General features: G+C 48.4%; 1 protein-coding gene across 1 annotated transcript; it reads left to right on the top strand.

The window, feature by feature from the left end:
* The first annotated feature begins 998 nt into the window (after window positions 1–998).
* LOC132867707 (uncharacterized) lies at window positions 999–8,729 on the top strand. Its single transcript, XM_060900714.1, has 2 exons — window positions 999–1,241; window positions 6,704–8,729. The coding sequence occupies exon 2, from the start codon at window positions 6,911–6,913 to the stop codon at window positions 8,300–8,302; it is 1,392 nt and encodes a 463-aa protein (XP_060756697.1). The 5' UTR covers window positions 999–1,241; window positions 6,704–6,910; the 3' UTR covers window positions 8,303–8,729.
* Window positions 8,730–10,095: the final 1,366 nt, after the last annotated feature.

The raw sequence follows: 10,095 nt of genomic DNA, 5'->3' as shown, positions 1-10,095 counted from the left end.
GACAACGATGAGACGGCATGCAGAGAGGAAGTGAAGGCGTTAGCCACCTGGTGCCAGAACAACAACCTCTCTCTCTCAACATCAGGAAAACTAAGGAGATGATAGTGGACTATAGGAGACAGCAAGGGAGGACACACTAGGCCATCTACATCAACGAAAATGAGGTCGAAAGGGTCAGCAGCTTCAAGTTCCACACTGTGGTCAGAAAAGCTTGCCAGTGGCTGTGCTTCCTGAGGAGGCTGAAGAAGTTTGGCATGAAAGCAAACATCATTTCAAACTACTACAGGTCCACAATTGACACATCACAAGACTGTTTATATCACAACATATCACAAGACTCTGCTTATATCACAAGACTCTGTTTACATATCACCAACATATTTCAAGACACTGTGTTTGTGGCAACGTGATCGGACACTCTGGTCTTGGGAGGTGGAGTGCTGTGATAGTATAGTGGTTAGTACTCTGCATTGTGGCTGCAGCACCCCTGGTTTGAATCTGGGTCACGGCATTGCATTTTCCATCTCATGATTGAACAGTGACTAAATGGAAATTCATACATAGTTTGGATCTCACTTATCATGGCTCTGCTTGGGCCAGTGGCGCAATGGATAACGGGTCTGACTACAAATTAGAAGATTCTCTGTTAGATGCTTGGCTGACCACAAAATGCTTCAACCAGCAGCTAATTTTCTGGTAGGGGAACACAGATAACTCAGAGTCTGGAGAGCTGTAATCAGAGAAGCAATTGGATTCTGTTCTGGTATCTCTGTAACCCTGGTTGGAATCTGGGTTATATCATTGTAAGATTGTATGTGTGTTCTCGTGCATAGCTGTACTGAACTTATGACCCTTTCACACCCTGGTAAACGTGCATAATCGCGAGAACATACTCTTTTATTTTCTCTGTACCTTCTAGTTTCGCTGAAACCACATTCCTGGTTCCTCCTGTTCTAGGGGGTGTATGGTCTGCTCTTTCATGTATAATAAAAACGACTCCTTATCTGGCGAGTTGACCTTGTGCCCCCGAGCCCCTTACTTATCTTGTCACGCAAGCTTCTGATGTATATAAACCCTGCTCTCTGTGTGTATCACTGAGCAGTGCCTGAATAAACCAGATTGATTTAACTCGTGTGGTTTGCTTTAACCCTGCTCCAGAGCGCTCTTACGTCAACGCATCTGAACTGAGACAGACACAGGTTCTAACAATTTGGTGACCCCGACGTGATACTCTCAATCAGGTAAGACATGTTTGATTGACTACCTGGTTGGCAGTAGTTTCGTAGTGTCCTACGGAGGACAGTTTTCCCTGGTTCGAGTCCAGGAAGAGCGCGCTATACAAATTTGTACTATATTTGTTGTCTGTTCCTCTTCAGATCCGTTTGTTGTCATTGTACGATGGGAAGCTCGTTCCCTAAGCCTGCGCCAGGGGAAACCCCGGCCGAATGGATGACTAGGTGCGGTTTTGCTTATTATGTTTCTCCCTGGCTCGATAATTTGGCAGGTTGGACCGAGGCCAACCCTCAAATTCCTTCATATCCTCGCCGAGGTACTTTCGATCCTGGTTATCTTGCATCGGCCCATCGCATGATTTATGAGGGATTAGGGGACCCCGGATGGGATCGCCCGTATATGCGGGAGGGTTACGCTAAGTGGTATGACATGAAAAAGGTATGGGATAATTTTAAACAGGCTTATACTCCCCGTTCAGTCCTGAAATCCATCCCGAAGCCTCGGGCTGCACCTGTCACCAAGGAAACGGAGGAGGCGGCGCTAGGAAAATCCAAATCTCATTCTGCTCCTCCAGCCTCGTTAGACAGTAAACCTCCGCCTTATAGTAAGGCTGGAAAAATTACTGGTAAATCGTCGTCATCTGTAAAAACGATTCCTAAAATTTATCCGTCCTTGGCTGCTGTGTCTGCGTGCCCCCCCCCCCCCCCACGGTTGACAGAGGGCAGCGTCCCGGAGGGATAAAGGGTGCGCCTGCATCAGCCAAGAACGGCAAAGACGAAGAAAGTAGTGACGATACCGATGATGACACTGATGATGACGATTGGGATAATCCCGACGATGTGGGACCAGACGCCGGCTCGCGTCCTTATCCGCCACAAAACGCTGCTTGTGTATGGGTTGCAAAGCGCAGTGGTATTGATATAACTCCTCCGTCCCCGTCGGCTCTTAAGGACATCATCTCGCTTCTTCCGTCACCCGATAAGCCCTTGCTTTTTGTTGATCAGTTAATTAATGTTTCTCGTAATTGTCAGCTTACGGGAGCTGATTACCGGTTTATTCTGCAAAATAAATTAGGAGGCGCATATGATGAGACAGCCCTGTTAGAAAACGTTCAGGTTCTCGCCCCCGTCAATGATCAAGCTGAAAATATTAAGGAAGAGTATGAAGGGGATGACGGTCGCCCGCGTCGGCGCACCGTGACTACCTTCTTTTGGAAGGACACGCCGAACGCACTGCAGCAGCTTCGTGAGCAATTGACGCGATACCTGCTCGCCTTAAAACAAGCAAATAGAGACCTGTCACAGGTCACTAATTGCAAACAGGAGCGTTCTGAGCTGACGTCGGCTTTCTGGAAGCGCTTTGGGGAAGTTTGGCAACATTTGGGAGGTCTTGAACTTGATTTGGCAAACCCGAACCCAATGTTCTTGTCCACCTTTCTGTCTAATTGTCGCCCCGAAATACAGAGCGTTTTAAAACATCACTGGAGTGACCGGAATAATCTGGTCCTCCGCCAGGCCGGGGAGCGGGTGCGCACGCTGGAGAGCGATGGTCTTTTAGACTGTAAAACGAATAAAGCATGTTTATCCGTCGTGCCGGGCGGACGAGCGGAGGGACGACAGGAGAGGGGTCGCCGAACGGGACCGCGCGGCGGGGGAGGGAGGAGAAATGGAAAGTGCCACTATTGTGGAAAAGAGGGGCACTGGATAAGAGAATGTCATGCGAAACAGCGAGATGAGCAGGAACGCGAGAAACCCGTCATGCGCGCCGGTTCAAGCCCCACAGGGCAGAGAGATCCTGCCCGCCCATAGGGCTGCCCTCAGAGCGATGAAACCCCGACCGTTGCTATGTTAAATCTTTTATTCAGCTCCCCTCTTAACGAAGATCTTCCCACTATTGTTTTATGCCTGGCAGGGACTGAATATCCTTTTTTACTCGACACCGGGGCTACCATGTCCTCAGTGGGGAGGGAATATGCGGGTCCTTTATCTACACGGTCTGTAAGCTCTGTGGGAATAGAAGGGGTTCCTTTCCATTCCAGTTGCACGCCCCCCCTTTCTGTTACTTGTGCCCTTGATCCTTTACTGAAGTTTTCTCACTCCTTTGTTTGCATGCCTGATTGCCCTTTTAACCTGCTTGGACGGGACCTCATGAGCCTCCTAGGGCTCTCTATTTCTTTTAATGGCTCACGCATGGTTGTTGACATACCAGACGAAACCTCGTCGGCTGCTCTTGCCCTCACCTCTCTTTCTCTCCCCCATAACCTTCTCAATGCTGCTTGTGCCGTTACCTGCCTCACACCCTCTCTTTCTGATCTCCCAGCTTCTCTTTGGGCGAAACATAAGGACGAGGTGGGCTTTGTTAACTGTACCCCTTACGAGGCGGTCATTAAACACTCTTCGCCAGTATATGTAAAACAGTACCCCCTTTCCCCAGCTAAACTGTCTGGCATTGATGATGTTCTGTGTTCTCTCCTAGAGCAAGGTGTGGTTGTTCCCTGTGTCAGCCCTTATAACACTCCAGTGAATCCGGTGCAGAAGCCCAACGGCACGTGGCGTTTCACCCAGGATTTGCGTAAGATTAATGAGTTAATTATCCCAGTCGCCCCATTAGTTCCAGACGTTCCCTCTCTTATGGCCTCGATTCCGTGTGAACATGCGTTTTTCTCTGTAATTGATCTCTGTTCTGCCTTTTTCAGCGTCCCTGTGGGCCACGACACGCAGCCCCTGTTCGCTTTTACGCACAGGGGAAAGCAGTACACATGGACCAGGTTACCCCAAGGATATGTCGATTCCCCCGCGGTTTTTACAGCCGTAGTGAGGGACGCCTTGGCCGGTTTGTGCCTCCCCTCGGGCTCCTCCGTGCTCCAATACGCGGATGATCTTCTGGTAACGGCGGAGGACGAGGACCTTTGCGCTAAAGCCACACTCGCTCTCCTCTCTCTTCTGGCGCAAGAAGGTTTCAAGGTCTCACGAACTAAGCTTCAGTTCTGCCTCCCCAATGTTCGATATCTGGGTCACGATCTCTCCCAGGGCTCCCGCAGGCTCAGCCCCGAGCGTGTGCAGGTCATCCTAGACACTCAGGTGCCTGCCACCAAACACGCCCTCATGGCTTTTCTGGGACTTATCAATTACTGCCGCCAGTGGATTCCTGACTGTTCCACCTATGACAAGTGTCTGCGCTCTGCAATTCTGCACTCGGACCCTTTGACTCAGCCCCTGGTGTGGTCTGATGAGATGCTGACGGCCTTTAGGGCCTTGAAACAGGCTTTATGCTCGGCCCCTGCTCTCGGACTTCCGAATTACCGTTTGCCGTTTCATTTATATGTGTGCAACCAGCAGGGAACTGCGTCTGGGGTTTTGGCGCAGGAGCACGGGGGGGGTATGCGGCCTTGTGCGTTCCTCTCTAAAACTCTTGATTCTGTGGCACAGGGCCTCCCTGCTTGCCTCAGGGCGGTGGCTGCATGTGCTGTCATGGTCACGGACGCTGAACGGCTGGTTTTGTCTCACCCGCTCGTTCTCCACACCTCACATGATGTAGTGCACGTTTTAAAGAACCTCAGTACCCAGCATTTATCTGCGCAGCGTCGCTCTGGATACGAGTCTATTCTTTTGGCCACCGAAAACCTTACTGTTAAGCCCTCCTCCTCTTTTGATTCTCTCGCGCACGCGCTTCAGCGCCTCCTCAATTCACAGGATGATTTTCTTCCTTCTGAAACACACGACTGCATTTCTAGCATTCTTTTCGAGACAAGTATCCGCCCCGACTTACGCTCCACCCCGTTACTTTCAGGTGATTCGCTGTTTGTGGACGGCTCGTGCTCACGCCCCTCTGACGGCGTTTTCGTGTGTGGTTATTCTGTGTGCCGCCTTCCTGATGAAACTGTTGAAGCTTTTTCTCTTCCTTTCTCCTCGGCTCAGGCTGCCGAACTATACGCTCTAACCCGTGCATGTGTTATTGCCCAGGACACAGACGTCACTATCTACACTGATTCACGTTACGCTTTCGGCGTTGCTCACGACTTTGGTCGGATTTGGGCTTCGCGTGGGTTCACCACTGCAGACGGTAAGCCCATTTCTCATTCTTCGCTTGTTACTGATTTAATCACCGCCTGTCTTCTCCCGCGCTCTTTAGCCATTGTTAAGACTCGTGCTCATTGTATTGGGGACTCTTTTGAGATCAGGGGAAACTCTCTCGCCGATCGCATTGCCAAAGCCGCGGCTGCCTCCGGTGTTTTTCCGCCTTCGCTTACTCTCTCCCTGGTCTCATCCAGTCGCATGATTAGTGCCGTTCTTCCGGACATTGACTTGATCTCCCTCCAGGCCTCCGCTTCGGCCTCAGACAACTATTTCTGGGACTCATGCGGCGCGCAGCCGTCTGACGGCGTTCGGATCGATGCTCAGGGCCGCCTTTGTTTGCCTAGACATTGCACTCCATTTCTCGTCCGCGAGTTTCATGGTCCCACTCACCGCGGACGAAGGGGGGTAGTGGAGGATTTATCCAAAATATTTTGCATCGACAAAATACACACCGATGTACATCACATTCTAGACAGATGTTTAACGTGCGCACAGAATAATCCATCTAAACCAGGCGCGGTACATCAGCACCTTCCCATACCTGACACGCCGTTCCAGGAATGGCAGATTGACTTTACTCACATGCCAAAACAGGGCCCCTTTAAGTATCTCTTGGTCATGGTCGACAAATTTTCACGATGGGTGGAGGCTTTCCCTTGCGGGAAAGAAGACGCTCGCACGGCGGTAAACAAATTGACGCAAGAAATCATTCCGCGTTATGGCCTCCCGGTAGGGATAGACTCTGACAAAGGTACGCCGTTCACCTCTAAGGTGACACAAGAACTGTGTAAAGACTTAAAAATCCTTTGGCGATTCCACATCCCGTACCATCCACAATCCTCCGGCATTGTGGAGCGCGCAAATAAAACAATCAAGGGTAAGCTGCGCAAGGCAATGCAAGAAACCGGCACTAAAAACTGGGTACAAATTTTACCCTTAGTCCTCGCTGACATGCGAATGACCGCTCAAGTGGCCCTCGACAACCTGTCTCCGTATGAGCTCGTGATGGGCCGGCCTTTTCCTACACCCTGGCGCAGAGGTATGCAGGCTATAGGAACGAGTGATCTTGATGTACATCTCAGTGAGTACACCGTGGGTCTCATGCGGGTGTTGGATGAGTACTGGACGAGACTAAATTCCAAAAAGCCTCCCATTCCTGAGGCACCCACTCACCCCTTTGAGGTAGGGGATAAAGTGTTGGTAAAGAAATTTGCGAAATTAGGCGCTCCTTTGGAGGAACCGCCCTACAGTGAACCCACGGATGTGCTCGCTGTAACTCGAACGGCTGTACTAACTGACCTTTTTCCACAGTGGATTCATGCCAGTCGAATAAAGAAGGCTCCAATGTAATAGAAATCTATATTGTTGATGCTTAACAGGTTTTTGTGTTTCAGAAAGTTGCTGTGACAATAGCTGACGGCCTTTTCAGGGATCCCCTTTCCAGCATCCGGAGTGATCCGGTTTCGGCTGATCTACAAAGAGGGGATGGTCGGTGCGTCCCGCAGACTTCTGAACTGAGGAATCTGGAAGACACGTGAGCCTGGGCTACCTTCAACTATCTACATCCTGTGGACACAGAAAGAACAAAGTCAGTGACCAGTATGACTTTCCTTCTGGTATTGGTCTTAGTGCTTGGAGCAGGGAATCCCGCTCAAGCCAGCCACGAGGACAACGTTTTTTGGCAATTTGCCAACTGGACTGCTAAACAACATACTAATGAATCATGTTATGTCTGTCATTTAATGCCTGTGAGCTCAGCATCTGTGTCTCTCGCTCCTAGGTCGCAGAACGGCTCGTTTGGCGCCTTACAACAGTTAGCTCGCTCATGTTTAACTTTGGTGTGTCTGGGAGGGTATACAGTTAATCAAACACACACTCATTCCGAATTCTCTAACCACTCGCAGGTAAAAGGCTTGCACAATTGTCACAAGAACACGTCGAATAACCTAACTGATTGCTTAAAATCTATACGAACGATGCGGAAGTTTTGGATTCCAGAAATGTTTCGACCTCAAGGGTTCTCGGCTCAGGTACCACCAAAATTTGTGTTCCCAGTGTGTGTAGAACGACAGGGAAATACGAACTTTTCATTAGGACTGCTCTCCCGACAGCATTGTGGAACAATCCTGGATGAGTATAATTCTTCGAGTACATATGAAGCCTATCTTCAAAATGCCACATGTACATCTTCCCGGAACTGCTCTGTCATTGCCCCCGACATAGTAGGCACCGACCCGTTAGGCGATGATTGGTATTGGGTCTGCGGGACAAGAGTTTATCTCTCCCTTCCATTTATGTGGAACGGACGTTGTGGTCTAACACAATTTAAAAGCAAAATCATGATTGTCTTGCCATCAGGTAAGTCTCCGGGACGTCCGCGCACCAGGCGTTCTGTAAGCGACGATTCCTTCCCGCCGCCCGAACATCAATTAGAAAGCAAATGGAATAAATTCTGGCAATCATTAGTTCCCCAATACGGTCTAACCCAGGTCTGGAATCAACTGGAAGTGACTCACTATCGTCTGGCTACCTTCGTTAACGCCACTAACGCCGCCATAGAAGGCATCCGTGTCGAGTTAACAGCATTGCGCTTAATGACTACTCAAAATCGCATGGCCCTGGACATTTTCCTCGCCAAGGAGGGTGGTGTCTGTGCTATGGTAGATGATTCATGCTGCACTTTCGTCCCCGCTAATGATGATCCGAGTTTAGGTGACATTACACGTCAGCTAGAAAAAATGCGACAAGTAGCCCATGATTTAAAAATGGACGAGCAGGCCAGCTCTACTTGGGGCTGGGGGTGGCTGCATGTCCTCTTTGGGGGACTGGCCCCATACATCTCTATGATTATTCCTGTACTGGTGATTGGTCTTCTCGTTTGCATATGTGGCCCTTTTCTGTTTCGTTGCTGTATGGATAGGATCTACAATATGATGGTTGCGCACTCTGGTTACACCCCTATGTCTGCCAATACATTAGAGTCTAAACTGTAGTTATACTCTGTAAACAAAGTATAAAAGAGGGGATTGTAAGATTGTATGTGTGTTCTCGTGCATAGCTGTACTGAACTTATGACCCTTTCACACCCTGGTAAACGTGCATAATCGCGAGAACATACTCTTTTATTTTCTCTGTACCTTCTAGTTTCGCTGAAACCACATTCCTGGTTCCTCCTGTTCTAGGGGGTGTATGGTCTGCTCTTTCATGTATAATAAAAACGACTCCTTATCTGGCGAGTTGACCTTGTGCCCCCGAGCCCCTTACTTATCTTGTCACGCAAGCTTCTGATGTATATAAACCCTGCTCTCTGTGTGTATCACTGAGCAGTGCCTGAATAAACCAGATTGATTTAACTCGTGTGGTTTGCTTTAACCCTGCTCCAGAGCGCTCTTACGTCAACGCATCTGAACTGAGACAGACACAGGTTCTAACAATCATTGAATTTTCAGTTTCACTGAGTCACTCTTCATCTCTGAGTTTGTCCATGGATTGCAACTGTTAGCATGGCTTGTGAGGGATAGCAAAATGAAAAAGGATCACCACTGCCTGAAACCTTACGTCGGCTTGGGGCACGATGGTTGGTGCATGTGACCTCAGATCGGATGCTTCTCGCGTTGCTGCTTGGTTCTCTCTTACCCCATACAGCACTTTGTATAAGACTCGTTGTTCACACTGAGAAAGTTCAAAGCTTCTGCTCAGAGTCTGACCATGGGCTGTGACCAGCAACAATTTGAGAGATGGAAAATTTTCTTACAGATAACATCTCCACTCAGTTCTGCATCACTCTTACAGTGGTGCTTGGAACTTTGTGAACCCTTTAGAATTTTCTATATTTCTGCATAAATATGACCTAAAACATCAAATTTTCACACAAGTCCTAAAAGTAGATAAAGAGAACCCAGTTAAACAAATGAGACAAAAATATTATACTTGGTCATTTATTTATTGAGGAAAATGATCCAATATTACATATCTGTCAGTGGCAAAAGTATATGAACCTTTGCTTTCAGTATCTGGTGTGACCCCTTTGTGCAGCAATAACTGCAACTAAACGTTTCCGGTAACTGTTGATCAGTCCTGCACACCGACTTGGAGGAATTTTAGCCCATTCCTCCATACAGAACAGCTTCAACTCTGGGAAGTTGGTTGGTTTCTTCACATGAACTGCTCGCTTCAGGTCCTTCCACAACATTTCCATTGGATTAAGGTCAGGACTTTGACTTGGCCATTCCAAAACATTAACTTTATTCTTCTTTAACCATTCTTTGGTAGAACGAGTTGTGTGCTTAGGGTCATTGTCTTGCTGCATGACCCACCTTCTCTTGAGATTCAGTTCATGGACAGATGTCCTGACATTTTCCTTTAGAAATCGCTGGCATAATTCAGAATTCATTGTTCCATCAATGACGGCAAGCCATGCTGGCCCAGATGCAGCAAAACAGGCCCAAACCATGATACTACCACCACCATGTTTCACAGATGGGATAAGGTTATTAGGCTGGAATGCTGTGTTTTCCTTTCTCCAAACATAATGTTTCTCATTTAAACCAAAAAATTCTATTTTGGTCTCATCCGTCCACAGAACATTTTTCCAATAGCCTTCTGGCTTGTCCATGTGATCTTTAGCAAACTGCAGATGTTCTTTTTGGAGATCAGTGGCTTTCTTCTTGCAACCATGCCATGCACACCATTGTTGTTCAGTGTTCTCCTGATGGTAGACTCATGAACATTAGCCAATGTGAGAGAGGCCTTCAGTTGCTTAAAAGTTACCCTGGGGTCCTTTGTG

This window comes from Neoarius graeffei, chromosome 19 (genome assembly GCF_027579695.1).
Source record: "Neoarius graeffei isolate fNeoGra1 chromosome 19, fNeoGra1.pri, whole genome shotgun sequence".
NCBI classification, from domain to species: domain Eukaryota; kingdom Metazoa; phylum Chordata; class Actinopteri; order Siluriformes; family Ariidae; genus Neoarius; species Neoarius graeffei.
Note: the sequence above shows the minus strand (reverse complement) of the source record. Positions and strands in the feature narration are given on the sequence as shown.